The sequence below is a fragment of the Stenella coeruleoalba genome (assembly GCF_951394435.1).
Source record: "Stenella coeruleoalba genome assembly, chromosome: 17".
Lineage (NCBI taxonomy): Eukaryota > Metazoa > Chordata > Mammalia > Artiodactyla > Delphinidae > Stenella > Stenella coeruleoalba.
In genome coordinates, this window is record NC_137163.1 from 35,692,193 (window position 1) to 35,707,993 (window position 15,801).

Sequence of the window (15,801 nt, forward strand, 5' to 3'; positions counted from 1 at the left end):
CTGGTGGATAATGATTTGTTTAAGGATTTATTACTTCACTTTTATTCTTCTTTATTGAGATAAAATTTACCTGTCGTAAAATTCACTGTTTTAATCATGTTCAGGTATACAATTCAGTGACTTTTAGTATATGCACAAAGTTGTAAAACCATCACCACTATATAATTCTACAACAACTCATCAGCCAAAAGAGAAGCTCCATCTCATTAACAATCACTCCTCACTCTTCCCTCCCCCAACCCCCGGTAACGTCATCTACTCTCTGTACCTTTCCCTTCAAAGGAGAAGAGAGGGAAGGGTTCAGTAACCAAGGCAATGGGGCTACCTTGGACAGGAAATAGGACACTTCTTCCTGAGACAGGATGGAAGGAAGTATGGGTGGGTGTAGGTAAATATATCTGTTGATAGATAAATTTGAATGCTTTCAGCTGCAAATAACAGAAAAGTTGACTAACAATGGCCTAGACAAATGGAATTATGTTTTTCACAGAGCAAGAAATCTGAGTGTAGGCAACTGCCAGTATTGGTTCACCAGATCAGGAGTATTGAGGCCTAAGTCTTTGTAATGCTCTTAGCCATTCCTTTATAGTCAGTGGTGTTACAGCTCCTGACATCAGGCTTTCAAATCATAAAGAAGGAGGAGGGGCAATATCCATTAATTCTCTCCCTGTAGTCAGGAAAGCAGGCTTTCATAGAAGCTCCCCAGCAGACATCGTTTTATATCTCAGTCATAACTGTTACATGACAACCCCTCCCTACCTGGAGTCTTGATAAGTGAATATTCAGCTTTTTCAGTATTTTAGTGATGCTGGTGATAGAATCATGTTGTCAGAAATGGGTGTTGAGTTAGCCAGTCAATTAATAGTGTCTGCTACATGGCACAGGGGAAACTGAAGCATGATGTACCTACATTTTGTCTGAGAAGAACCTGCAGAGTAATCTGCTGGTGGATTGGCGTGGAGGAAGGCTGATGAGTTGGAACAGGCATGGGTTATGGAGCTGGAAAATGAGGTTTGGAAGAATTGCAGTGGGCTATGGGAGAGGGAGCTGGATGAGAAAATATAAAAAGCTAATGTTGAAAGTCATTAGTCTAACTCCAGAGTCTTCCATCATCTCATCTCAAACCACCACATATAAACCCTTATGAATCCCACCTGTTGTGAGGATTAAATATGATCATATGAATTATATTTGGCACAATGTTTGGTATGTAGTTTAGCTGTTAGTGTTCTCTTGCCCTAAGAAAATTAGTTAACTTGCTGCATTTTAAACAAGACTTTGCCTACTTACCTTCATACATTGTTCACTCTTCTCACCATCTGAAGAACCCCTCTAAACACAGCCCCCACACACACATACACACAGAATTTATCTTCCACCCATTACTCAGGAAGAAGCTCATTTCTTTAATTACTAATATAGCTCCAAGGGACTTCTCATTCTTACACACCCATAGTTTTATTATCCGTCCCAGACATTTGGCATCTGTGATATGTTCACGAATTCATTCAACCAGCAGTTATTTTATTGAGAGTTGTCTTTATGTATGACTGTACCTCATTTTCTCAACTGCCTCTTGAGGGCTGGACTTGATGCTGATACTTTTTTTTCTAATTCTCTCACAATGCTTAGGAGCACGCCTAAGATTCAGTGAATGTATACCAAAGGTGCTCAAAATATTTGTTGATCAATTCGTTCTCATCCCTATAATTTAGGTCAAGGCACATGTCAGAAAGCAGCAAAATTATTTGTTTAGCATCTTTTACTGACATTTCTGAATGTCTGAAGCCCCAGCTGGGTAGAAGATATACTTATACAGAAGAACCTGTGGTAAGTATTTTGAGAACTGAGTAATTTGATTCCTCATTTAACCTATTCAGTGTCCCCTGATTTTAGAGAATTTTTAGTGATTTACCATAATGACTTTTTTCTTTACTGAACAAAAGAATTATTTTTTCCTTACAAAAGGATTTTTATGCAGAAACTTTCTATTTCCTTTTGTAGTACCATGTTGCTGTGTACTCTGTTGATTACTGTTTTCAAAAACAGCTACATTCTCGTTTTGGTATGATCACACCTCAGACACAAAATAAAGCCCTCTAGGATTTTTATTACATTTTTAACATTTTATAAAAAGTAATATTCTATGTTATGTTTTGGAAGTATGTTTAGAACTTCTATAAAGCAGAGTATTTCCAGTGTGTGGTTACTTTGATAATATGGATTTAATACACCAGTTCTAAATGAAAATTTCACATTCTTTAGCAATTATACTTTAGGTAGAAACTTTCGTAGTCCTAGTATGGACTGAACATTTGCATATAATTTTGGACTATGTATTTTATTCTAAGAAAACAGTTCTCCTTTTCCTCTATTTAGTATTATTTCCTACCCAAATAATGATTTTTTAGCTTTGGAATGCTAATGGTTAAACATCATAAAAACATTAAATTTTCACCTCAGAATTTGTTTAGTAGGGGGATAAAGGGAGAGGCAGAGAGACACTATAACAGAGAGAGCAAGAACCTGACTTAAACCCTAAATCGTCCATTCCACAGTTATCTTAAGATTACAAAGAAGTAGTCTGAGTTCCACACAACAGATAGCAAAGAGCTCATGTGAATATGGACGCCCTTCCTTATTCTAGAGTTACTCTTGTGCTTGGAGAAATAGCCAGCTTTCTGTGTTTCAAGAACGGTGTTAGGCTTGCCAGCACTGTTGGCAGAGAAGCCCATAAATAGCAAAGTTTTATGAGAACTTATACTGCCATTTACACTCTGAAGGCCGTGACCTGTATGGAGTGAGACTGTCCAAAGAGGGACCCCGTAAGGACAGTTAATGAGCATCACTGAGAGGCCTTGAAGATATTTCTTTTTATAACTCTCTTGTAGCTATTATAGCAGCGGTTCAAGGCTAAAATAACAGTAAATACGTAGGAAAGAGGCCACCAACAGAGATTTGGAAGACTCCTAAAATGGTGTCACGGTGCCTGAAATGTGAAAATAGTTGAGGTTGGGAAGTCAGTTTAATATTAAGTTTGAAATCAGATTAGTTTATAATAGAATGAACTCTGCTGCTATAGTTGGCTCCATAAACGAATCTTGTGGGACAGGCAGATGCAAACATACTGCATTAATTACATATATGGTACAAAAATAAAATAAAATAGTCCAGTGGGGAAATGACAGCTTGGTAGAATTTATGAAACCCTGTTGTTGTACAATGCCATAAAAAAATAACAATGTTTCTGGGTGGATAATGTACTTCTGTTTTGTTATCTAGATTAAAACCATGGCAGATGGTGCCTTGGGAGGATTTCACATGGAAAATTTGTTGCAATCTTTGTATGTAGAAAATAGAGCTGGATTCTTCTTTACTAAATTCTGTGAGAACTCAGGGAACAAGGTAGAAGATAATTATTTTAAATCTAATTTTATACTTTTACTTCATTTAAAATGAGAGATTGAAATAATTTAATGCTCAGATAGTTATATTTGATGTTAAAATTCCCATCTCCTCTGGTAAGAAATCTCATGTTAAATATTTAGTAAAATTTTAAATATCTTAATTATAATTCTCTTTGGTTCATTTTCCTACTAAAATTACAAAGAAAAGTAAAATACAGATAGACAAGAATTGACTTGCATTATTAATAATAGATTACTTTCATATAACTTTGTTTCAGTGTAATGTATATTAACTTCAGTGCTGATTTCTATCAATCCTTTACGTTTTATTTTTAATAAGTCTAACAATGACAGTTGCAATGAATAGTAACAAACTTTTTCTAGGTTTTTTGTTTGCTTGTTTTTTAGTTGTCACAAACAGTCTTTATTTTGCTCAAATGAAAAGTATTTCACTAGCTCAATTATTAGAGTTGTGTTTGCTTCTGGTATAATATACATTTGCCCACATATATCAGAATACCTTCAGATTTTGGTTTCATGCCAGAGATAATGTGATTACTTTTTAATTATTAACTAGAACACTTACTATTTTAATGACCAATTATGTGAAAAACGTATATACAAAAATATAATGATCCAGTGACAATACCAATAAATAATTTGTATGTTGCCAGTTTGTGATATAAGATAAAACCACCTTAAATTGAACCTGATTTATAGTAACACCAAGGAGCTAAACAATTATTTTTATTTGAAATTAGAGCTTTGTAGAGCTTTAATAATTGGGTGGTAGTAATTTATGTACTTTTTCCATCTGCAGTTTTGGAAGAACAGTGTGTACTTTTGGTTTGACCTACAAGCTTATCATCAGCTTTTCTACCAAGAAACAATTCACCCTTTTAAAGTATGCAAGCAAGCTCAAGTAAGTAGTAAATAATGTTGGTTCAATGTGAAGCACTAAGTACACAGAAATGAAAAGTTGTGTCCAGCCTCAAACAAGAGAAATCTGGGAGTGTGGGCAGAAAGGCAGCAGCTAAATTGTTGCCATTGAGTTACTTTATTTAAATGTCAGCAGAATATTGTTTTATAATCTGATTTGTGGGTTCTCAGTTTTATCTATTTTATTTGGTATGCCTTATTTTCTCTTTGCTGCCGATTAATTGCTCTTCCAACAAAGGACATCTTATCTTTTTTTCTAATTTATGCCTTTTTGGTTTGGTTGTGAGTAATTTAAAAGAGAACCCTGAGAGAGGACTTGTAATGAATCATTGAAGTGATTGGGAGCAGAGGCATTGACCAAAGATGTTCTCTGAGCTTCCTGCAGCAATCAGCTGTTGGAGATACTTAGGCTATTGGACCGTCTAAAGATGGGGAAAGAATGTTGACTGATTCTGTGTGGCATAGGCCCTGTGTCATCACCTGGCCTTCTGTGCTACATGCTAATGTAAGACAGATACTCAGAGTTGGAGGAAAGAACATCTTAAGACCTCTTCAAAGCAAAATAGAGGACGGAGAACAGAGGATTCTCTGCAAAGAGAAAGAGAGAGTAGCCATTTTTTGAGGGGAGAAAGAAAGGGAATAGAATTATGACTCAAGCTAACTTATCTTTTCAGTTTTTATTCTTAGGCTCTCCTAATCTTTTATGGAGAGAGGTCCTCAAGCCTAGAAAACTGCTGATCACTTCTATATCTGTTGACCACTTAAGTGGTTCTTATAGTCTGAAATAACCCCATTCCAGGGGACCTTTCCTTGAGCAATGCTGAGGAGATTAGCTTCGTCATATTGTTTATTATCGTATTATAATCTTATTCAGGACATCAGAGAGTACTCCTGGGTGTTTGCTGTTACCTCCACCACCCTGACTTTGGCATTAATAACTATGTTTTATAAATCAGCTGACAGAACTTTGTACTTTTTACCATGAGAATTAGGGCTTCGGTTCCTACAGAGCCCAGATCTGGCTCCATGAAATCATGAAACTGTATCTCTAATTTGCCAGTACCATTTTCTGAGACCACACAATTGGCTCTTCTGCTTGTTAATCCTTTACCTGTAATTCTCTACTTATCCTCCTTTCCCTAACCTATTGCCTCTGACTGCTAAAGTGCCACCATTTTTTTTATGTTTTCACCACTACAAGGCTGACTCCTCTAAAAATCTTCAGCAGCTCACTCAGTTAAGTAGGTCTTTTTGTTGCTGTTGTAATCACAATATTTCCATATACTTGTAAAAGGGGAAATTCTGTTTGAGCTTGGTAGACGTTAATTCTTTGTAATGGTATTCAACCAGCTATAAATGATTGTGAAACAGGATACACTCACAATTTTGTTATTCTGAGATATTCTGTTTGGGGATTATCGAGGCCCATAAGCTTTTTATCCTTCCGTAGCTTCTCTTTTGAAGAGTCAAAACAGTATGGGGGGAAGGGAGTGATGGAGACATTGGTTTTAGTTTAACTGGGGGAAATAAAAGGAGCAAATCATGTAATCTTTTTGACTTGCTTGCTTTTTGCATCTGTGGTTATTTTATTTTTTGGTTAGTGGAGCAATTGTCTAAATTGGTTTAGGTTTTAATTATCCAAGATTTCTGCCCCCAGATATAAGAATTGCTTCTAATACCATGGTCCTATAGATTTGTTTCACAACATGAAATACCATTGGTTTCTTTATAATAGAAATGCTGTATAACTTCCTTCAAGGGTACATGTACAATACAGATCTTTGGATTGATCAAGCCAATGGCAGAATATAATCAGCTGGCACTGTGTTAAAGTTGCCATTAACTTGATTTTTTTTTTTTTTTTGCGGTACGTGGGCCTCTCACTGTGTGGCCTCTCCCGTTGCGGAGCACAGGCTCCGGACGCGCAGGCTCAGCAGCCATGACTCACGGGCCCAGCTGCTCTGCGGCATGTGGGATCTTCCCGGACCAGGGCATGAACCTGTGTCCCCTGCGTCGGCAGGCAGACTCTCAACCACTGTGCCACCAGGGAGGCCCTAACTTGATTTTTATATTGTCTTTGTACATCTGATGAGCTGCGTGGTAAGAGACCAGGGGTTGATTACAAAAGACTTACATGCTTTTCTGTATGCTGATCGACACATTACATACCTTGAAGTTTTATTACCTCAAGAAGTATTGCAGAAATATCTGTGGGCAGACTAGATGGGAGGTCAGTGATAGTGATTTAGCATGACTAACTGTGGTCCAGGAGTTTGAACGACAGTCTTGGGCACATCCTGAAGGTTTCATTGCACAGCTTCCAGATAGAATCGTTCAGTTAGGAACCAAATGAAATGGTCTTGGCAAGGAGGAAGAGAAGCACCACCAGAGTGCAAAGATATAGTCTTTGATCCTAGCAACAACTTGCCAGTGGACCATCTATCACTGCCAAGATTTGGAACCAAGATTTCTGCCAATAGTCCTACTGTTTTTTTAACATTACATACTTGCTTCAGTGAGACCATTACAATAGAATGAAGTGGATCTGGGTACCACAGTCTTTTGTAAGTTCTTCCATCTTTGTAGAAACCTTTCAAACTGTATCCCAACAAAAACTACACATTTAGAATTTACCACTCTCCAAAGCATATACATTGGGATTTTAAAAAAATTAGTAAATGTATTATACATGCATAATTATTATACATGTTTACACATATGTATACATACACACAAACATGTTCAAAATAAAAAATCAGTTGGAAGGAGGAAGAGAGAAAAAAAGAGTAAAAATTAGAGCCTAGGAGCAAAATTATGTGGAGAATGTAGGAATTAATGAGTAGAGAGGGTAGATAAGAATGAAATGAAAGTGAGGAATAAGAGGATTGCTAGGTAAATCCACGGCACTTTTACCACAGAGTGCTATTGAATCTAAAGATGTTCTTGCAGCAATGTGAGATTTTTGCCTTATTGAATTGAACATCAGGGTAACACATTTTTAAACTGAAGTATAGTTTATTTACAATGTTTCAAGTGTACAGCAGTGTGATTCAGAATATATATATATTAATTTTGTTTATACCCAGTAAGTAGTCTCAACTATTTTTTTATTACCATCAATGATGTATAGATTTATTTAGTTATTTATTTAACATCTTTATTGGAGTTTAACTGCTTTACAATGGTGTGTTAGTTTCTGCTTTGTAACAAAGTGAATCAGCTATACATATCACGCACAAATTTCTTGCTTACCATTGGTTTTTGCATCACATTCCTTCCTTTGGGTTTGATTTCTGAAGAATAGCTTTTAATAGGTTTTTCATTAGAATTTACTAGTGGTAAAAATCAGATTTTTTTGGTCTGAAAATGTGTATTTTCTTCTCTCATTGATCATTTAGCTGAATATAGAATTCTAGGTGGACAATTTTCTCTCAGCACTTTGCAGATATTATTCTACTGTCTTCTGGTTTCTATTGCTATTGTTGAAGAGTCTGCTTTTGCTCCCTTGAGGGAGGATGTTTTTTCTCATTCCTTTTATAATCTTCCCTTTGACTTTGGGGTTCTGTATGTCACCTCAATGTGTTTATTACTACAATTATCTTTCTTGGGTCTAAGTTGCTTCTAGAATCTGAGGAGTCATGTCTTTCATCAATTCTGGAAAATTCTCAGCCATTATTTCTTTCAGTCTTTCTACTTCTCTTTTCTGGATTCTCTGGTCAATGTTGGTGCTTTTCAGTCTATCCCATATCTCTCTTAATCTCTCAAGTTTCTCCATCTTGTAATATCTGTGTTATATGTTTTAAAACTGAACAAGATCAATTTTCTTTGATCTGTTTTCCAGTTCATATTTTATTTCTTCAGCAGATTTCAATCTGCTGTTTAACCCATCCATTGAGTTAAATCATTTAAGGAATTACTTTTTATTATTATTAGACATTCTACTTGTGTTTTTTAAATCTTCCTGGTGATTTATCTTTTTGTCTTATTTTTCTTCATGTTTTTAGTTCTCCTTTTATGTCTTAAGCATTTTAAACATATTTTATAGTCTGTAGCTGTGTTAGGTATCTATTCCTACATAAGGGTATTATCACAACTTTGTGGCTTAAACAACACACCTTTATTACCTCACAGTTTATACGGATAAGGAGTCTGGGCACAGCTTTGCTGGGTCCTCCACAAGGCTGTAAATCAGGATATTGACCAGGGCTGGTTTCTCATCTGGGGCTCACCTGGGGAACAGTCTTCTTCAGTGCTCACATGGTTGTTAGCAGCATTCAGTTCCTTGCAGACCACCAAAATAAGAACTCATTTTTTGTTAGCTGTCAGCTAGCAGCCACTTCGGCTCTGTGCCATGTGGTCCTCTCCATATGGTAGCTCACAACATGGCAGCTTGCTTCTCCAAAACCAGCAAGGGAGGGAGTTTCTTAGTAAGACTGGCATTACCGTCTTATGTAACATAATCATGTACACGTAATCACATAAATCTCATCATTGTTGCTGCATTCTGTTGGTTAGAAGCAAGCCATACATATGCCCACACTTAGGGGGAGAGGGTTATGAAAGGGAATGAACACTAGGAGACACTGTTCATGGGTGCCACCCTAGAGTCTGGCTGCTACAATATCCAATAATTCCATGATTTGCAGTTCTTGGGAGAACTAATTCTGCTATTTATTATTTCTGCTGACATGGTGGATTCTTTCCTTCTGTGTTTTGTAATGTTGAATTATGAGCTCTTATAGTAAAGTTTTTATCTGGGGTGCTTCTGCTAGGCACATTTTTAATGCTAATTTGTCGTCTTGGGGTTTCCTCATTTGCCAAGTGTAATCTTGAAAACCACACCCACATGATGGTAAACTCATGATAGTGCATCCTCAGGAGATATTTTTCTTTTACATAGAGTATAAGCCAAGACAAGCATGCTTCTTTTTTGTTTCCTAGGTTCGGTAGTTGTATATATGTACATTTTTTCCCACTCTATGTTTCACTTTGTGTGTACCCCTTCAAGGACCATGGTGTACATATGGGTCTCAGTGTTACATTTTCACTTTGTGAGGGTCCAAGGCCCTATCTCCTGTACCCTGTGGCTCTTATAACCCACATCCTTGATTCACCCCATGGTAGTCTCATCATCAGCTCATGCTTAGCACCCTGGTTTTCAGTACACTCCTTAATTTTGACCCATGGTAATTTTCCTTACTACCGCAGCTATGCATTTAAAAGGATATTAGTTATCCTTTATCCAGTACTTCTAGGCAGTTTATAGAGAAAAAGATTCAAGTAATCTAGCCTGCCAACATATCAAAAAAGGGAGTCTCTGCAAGAAGCAGTCATATATTTTCTAATTTAATACCCATAGTAAGAATGGGAGGTATTTTTATCCTATTTTTTATAGATAAAAAAGAACCTAAGGCTTCCCTGGTGGCGCAGTGGTTGGGAGTCCGCCTGCCGATGCAGGGGACACGGGTTCGTGCCCCAATCCGGGAAGATCCCACATGCCGCGGAGCGGCTAGGCCCGTGAGCCATGGCCTCTAAGCCTGTGCGTCCGGAGCCTGTGCTCCACAACGGGAGAGGCCGCAACAGTGAGAGGCCCGTGTACCGCAAAAAAAAAAAAAAAAAAAGAATCTAGATCTCTGAAATGTTAACTTTGCCAAAGTTTCATAGCTGGGAACAAACTTAAGCTCAAACTTGAGGTGCAAAACCTACTTCAGTGCTGTACTTTGCCTTCTCTGCTCTACATATAAAAGTTCATCACGTCTACCGCAGAGGACTTTGTAAGGTCTGTATAAGATAACGTAGATGGAAATATTTTGTAGTTTAATGTAGGGCACTCTATGAAATAAGTAGGTATTATTATTATTAGAGTCAATACTTACGGATCTATCAATTGCCTGGTTAATGGAGAACGAAGATAGGAATTTGAAGAAAATAAGATAGAAGAACAGCAGCTCCTAAACCAACAGCTATTCATTTAACCAATACCATAACTTATTCTGAGATTAAAAATACCACTTAAATCAAAATGTGCTTCATATAATTACAAACTTTTAAGCTGTATTTTATAATATTCTGTTACTCACTTCTTAGTTAACATTCACAAAGAGCCTGGTATGTGCCAAGTAATGTTCTGTGAATGCAAAGATAATTAGGACAAAGTTCTTGGCTTAAAGAGCTCACTCTGTAGTGGGGGAGAGAGAGAATTATGGAGGTACTTCAGTCACATTTAAAATAAAACCAGATAATAGCATCTTAACTGGAAATTAAATAAGTTCTGCCTTTACTGGCAGATAAAAGTTGGTTATCGTTTTTATTTTTTTAAATCAACATCTTTTCAAATACCTGTAGAAGGGAGAGAACTATTTCCTTTTTTTTTTTCCCATTTTTTGAGCCGAACGCTTTAATCCTTTAGTCTTATTCCTGCTCTGTGAAGCAGTACAAAATAAATCTCTGTCTTTCGGGTGACAACTCTTCAAACAAAAATATTATACTGTCCTGTTTTACTCCTCTCAACAACTTTAGACTAAATCTCAAATCTTTTACATTTGAGATTTAGGTCTTTAATCTTAGCTAGATGAAATCTTGACATTTGGAAGTCCCATTCCTGACATCTCCACCCAGTAATTTGACAGCTCATAAATATTCTGGCCTAATGCTCTAGTGAGCAACGGTTGTGCCTCTAATCCCTACAAAGAAATCAGTTGATGGGTCCCATGGCAAATAAGTCAGTCTAAGTGATTACCCCTATTCACCCAGGATCTCTAAGGGTTTACTCTAATTTTTTTGGAATTTTATTTTATTCTATTTTATATATACAGCAGGTTCTTATTACTTATCTATTTTATACATATTAATGTATATACGTCAATCCCAATCTCCCAGTTCATCCCACCACCAACGACCCCCCCCCCCGATGCCGCTTTCCCCCCTTGGTGTCCATACGTTTGTTCTCTACATCTGTGTCTCTATTTCTGCCTTGCAAACTGGTTCATCTGTACCATTTTTCTAGATTCCACATATATGTGTTAATATACAATATTTGTTTTTCTCTTTCAGATTTACTTCACTCTGTATGGCAGTCTCTGTGTCCATCCATGTCTCTACAAATGACCCAATTTCATTCCTTTTTATGGCTTAGTGATGTTCCATTGTATATATATACCACATCTTCTTTATCCATTCGTCTTTCGATGGGTATTTAGGTTGCTTCCATGACCTGGCTATTGTAAATAGTGCTGCAATGAACATTGTGGTACATGTGTCTTTTTGAGTTATGACTTTCTCTGGGTATATGTCCAGTAGTGGGATTGCTGGGTCATATGGTAATTCTATTTTTAGTTTTTTAAGGAACCTCCATACTGTTCTCCATAGTGGCAGTATCAATTTACATTCCCACCAACAGTGCAAGAGGGGTCCCTTTTCTCCACAGCCTCTCCGGCATTTGTTGTTTGTAGATTTTCTAATGATACCCATTCTGACTGGTGTGAGGTGATACCTCATTGTAGTTTTCATTTGCATTTCTCTAATAATTAGTGATGTTGAGCAGCTTTTCATGTGCCTCATGGTCATCTGTATGTCTTCTTTGGAGAGATGACTATTTAGGTCTTTTGCCCATTTTTTGACTGTGTTGTTTGTTTTTTTAATATTGAGCTGCATGAGCTGTTTATATATAATGGGCATTAATCCTTTGTCTGTTGATTCGTTTGGAAATATTTTCTCCCGTTCTGAGGGTTGTCTTTTTGTCTTGTTTAGAGTTTCCTTTGCTGTGCAAAAGCTTTGAAGTTTCGTTAGGTCCCATTTGTTTATTTTTGGTTTTATTTCCATTACTCTGGGAGGTGGGTCAAAAAATATCTTGCTGTGATTTATGTCAAAGAGTGTTCTTCCTATGTTTTCCTCTAAGAGTTTTATAGTGTCCGGTCTTACATTTAGGTCTTTAATCCACTTTGAGTTTATTTATGTGTATGGCGTTAGGGATTGTTCTTATTTCATTCTTTTATATGTAGCTGTCCAGTTTTCCCAGGACCACTTATTGAAGAGACTGTCTTTTCTCCCTTGTATATCCTTGCCTCCTTTGTCATAGATTAGTTGACCATAGGTGCGTGAGTTTATCTCTGGGCTTTCTATCCTGTTCCATTGATTTATATTTCTGTTTTTGTGCCAGTACCATATTGTCTTGATTACTGTAGCTTTGTAGTATAGTCTGAAGTCAGGGAGTCTGAGACCTCCAGCTCCATTTTTCTCCCTCAAGATTGCTTTGGCTCTTCAGGGTCATTTGTATCTCCATACAAATTTTAAGATTTTTTGTTCTAGTTCTATAAAGCATGCCATTGATAATTTTATATGAATTGCATTGACTCTGTAGATTGCTTTGTGTAGTATAGTCATTTTCACAATATTGATTCTTCCAATCCAAGAACATGGTATATCTCTCCATCTGTTTGTGTCATCTTTGATTTCTTTCTCCAGTGTCTTGTAGTCTTGTGAGTCTTTTACCTCCTTAGTTAGGCTTATTCCTAGGTATTTTATTCTTTTTGTTGCAATGGTGAATGGGATTGTTTCCTTAATTTCTCTTTCTGATCTTTCATTGTTAGTATATAGGAATGCAAGAGATTTCTGTGCATTAATTTTGTATCCTGCAACTTTACCAGATTCATCGATTAGCTCTAGTAGTTTTCTGGTGGCATATTTAGGATTCTCTATGTATCATATCATGTCATCTGCAAACAGTGACAGTTTTACTTCTTCTTTTCCAATTTGTATTCCTTTTATTTCTTTTTCCTCTCGGATTGCTGTAGCTAGGACTTCCAAATCCTTGTCTTGTCCCTGATCTTAGATGAAATGCTTTCAATTTTTCACCATTGAGAATGGTGTTTGCTGTGGGTTTGTTGTATATGGCCTTTATTATGTTGAGGTAGGTTCCCTCTATTCCCACTTTCTGGAGAGTTTTTATCATAAATGGGTGTTGAATTTTGTCAGAAGCTTTTTCTGCTTCTATTGAGATGATCATATGGTTTTTATTCTTCAGTTTGTTAATATGATTGCTTTGTGTATATTGAAGAATCCTTGAATCCCTGGGATAAAACCCACTTGATCATGGTGTATGATCCTTTTAATGTGTTGTTGGATTCTGTTTGCTAGTATTTTTTTTTAATATTGACATATGTCGTGAATTTTAAAATTTATTTATTTATTTATTAATGGCTGTGTTGGGTCTTCGTTTCTATGTGAGGGCTTTCTCTAGTTGTGGCAAGTGGTGGCCACTTTTCATCGCATTGTGCGGGCCTCTCACTATCACGGCCTCTCTTGTTGCGGAGCACAGGCTCCAGACGCGCAGGCTCAGTAATTGTGGCTCACGGGCCCAGTTGCTCCACGGCATGTAGGATCTTCCCAGACCAGGGCTCAAACCCGTCTCCCCTGCATTGGCAGGCAGATTCTCAACCACTGCGCCACCAGGGAAGCACTGTTTGCTAGTATTTTGTTGAGGATTTTTGCATCTGTATTCATCCGTGATATTGGTCTGTAATTTTCTTTCTTGGTATTATCTTTGTCTGGTTTTGGTATCAGGGTTATGGTGGCCTCACAGAATGAGTTCGGGAGTGTTCCTTCCTCTGAAATTTTTTGGAAGAGTTTGAGAAGGATGGGTGTTAGCTCTTCTCTAAATGTTTGATAGAGTTCACCTGTGAATCCATCCGGTCCTGGACTTTTGTTTCTTGGAAGATTTTTAATCACAGTTTCAATTTCATTACTTGTGATTGGTCTGTTCATGTTTTGTATTTCTTCCTGGTTCAGTCTTGGAAGGTTATACTTTTCTAAGAATCTGTCCATTTCTTCCAGTTTGTCCTTTTTTTTTTTTTTTTTTTTTTTTGCGGTACACGGGCCTCTCACTGTTGTGGCCTCTCCCGTTGCGGAGCACAGGCTCCGGACGTGCAGGCTCAGCGGCCACGGCTCACGGGCCCAGCCGCTCCGTGGCATGTGGGGTCTTCCCGGACCGGGGCACAAACCCGTGTCCCCTGCATCGGCAGGCGGACTCTCAACCACTGCGCCACCAGGGAAGCCCCGAGATTTTTCTTGTTTGTTGAGGTAGGATTGTATTGCTATAAACTTCCCTCTTAGATCTGCTTTTGCTGCATCCCATAGGTTTTGGATCGTCGTGTTTTTGTTGTCATTTGTCTCTAGGTATTTCTTGATTTCCTCTTTGATTTCTTCAGTGATCTCTTGGTTATTTAGTAACGTATTGTTTAGGCTCCATGTTTTTGTGTTTTTTATGTTTTTTTCCCTGTAATTTACTTCTAATCTCATAGAGTTATGTTCGGAAAAGATGCTTGATATGATTTCAGTTTTCTTAAATTTACTGTGGCTTGATCGGATTTACTCTTACATTTGCACAACTTCACAAGAGAGAAAGGAAACTAAAAACCTAAGTCAATTAATGTCATCAGGCCTATACCATCTCTTGGTGTTTTTAGGAAGCTGTAAGTTGTGATATAATAATAATGCAGAATTCATTAATGTTTTCATTCAACAATGTTTTATTGCTGTCCTTCTCAACCTCTCTGGCCCCAAATCGTTTAAATTTTCCATTAGGTGATCTTAGGCACAGTGTGGATCCAAATGAAGTTCATTCCAGGTTGTGCCCTACCTCAGGGTTCTACAGTAATGTCCATGTACTTGGCCCCTTTGCTCCTGCTCCATTTTTTATTACTGTAGAAACAGGAAAGAAACATAAACTGGGTAGCACTTAGACCAGCAGTTACAAGCACATTTGCCCTTGCCTAAAAATGTTGCAGATATTTCCACAAATATTTATCATAAACATCTAGTATACATGAGGCTCTGATCCATGCTGGGAGCACTTTGAGGAACAAAACACATACAGGTGCTACCGCCCAAATACTATCAAAGTTCAAGAATATGCTCTCTTTTTTTTGCCTACTTTTCCAGAGAGTGCTAGAAAGATTGAGAAAGAAGAGACCATGTAGCTCTTTCTCTATGAAATTTGCATTTTACTGACAATGTTTTCCAATGAAGTCTGAGCTAATTTTAGGTTACCAAAACCTTGGGTGTTAACCACAAATTCCTTTGAAAAAATGTTATGGCATAAGAGGGGCAGTGTTGAAGATTTTTTTGATAATCAGCTTAGTTTTTTCTTTGCTTGCTGTCATCCATTACCTTAATTGTTTAGCTCCTCTCTTTACTTGGCATTTACAGGACTTAAATACTTCAGGGTGGTCCTGACATTTTCATTAAATTGGTATGAGCTAAATGCTCCTTCTCTAGGCTGATGGTGTATTTTCAGGTGCACTAACAGAGATCATTATTTCTTCATACAGCAGTAGTTTTAAGAATCAAGCTGTGTTTCTTAAAAGATGAATGGGCATGGGTGAGGGGTCAGGTTGGGGTGATGATTAAATGTGGAAAATCCTGTACCTCTTTATAGCTTAATGGTAAATTTCAGAGT

General features: G+C 37.3%; 1 protein-coding gene across 8 annotated transcripts in view; it reads left to right on the plus strand.

Moving 5' to 3' along the window:
* The window catches only part of RGS22 (regulator of G protein signaling 22), a 155,984-nt gene that overhangs the window by 76,642 nt on the left and 63,541 nt on the right, over positions 1-15,801 (plus strand). For all 8 annotated transcript variants that reach the window (XR_013824630.1, XM_079901974.1, XM_079901976.1 and 5 more), the window contains 3 exons: positions 1,716-1,830; positions 3,283-3,405; positions 4,228-4,329. Coding sequence is in view for 7 of the 8 variants with exons in the window: in XM_079901974.1 (XP_079758100.1) it covers positions 1,716-1,830; positions 3,283-3,405; positions 4,228-4,329 (340 nt within the window). In the remaining variant the exon portion in view is untranslated. The remainder of the gene's footprint in view (positions 1-1,715; positions 1,831-3,282; positions 3,406-4,227; positions 4,330-15,801) is intronic.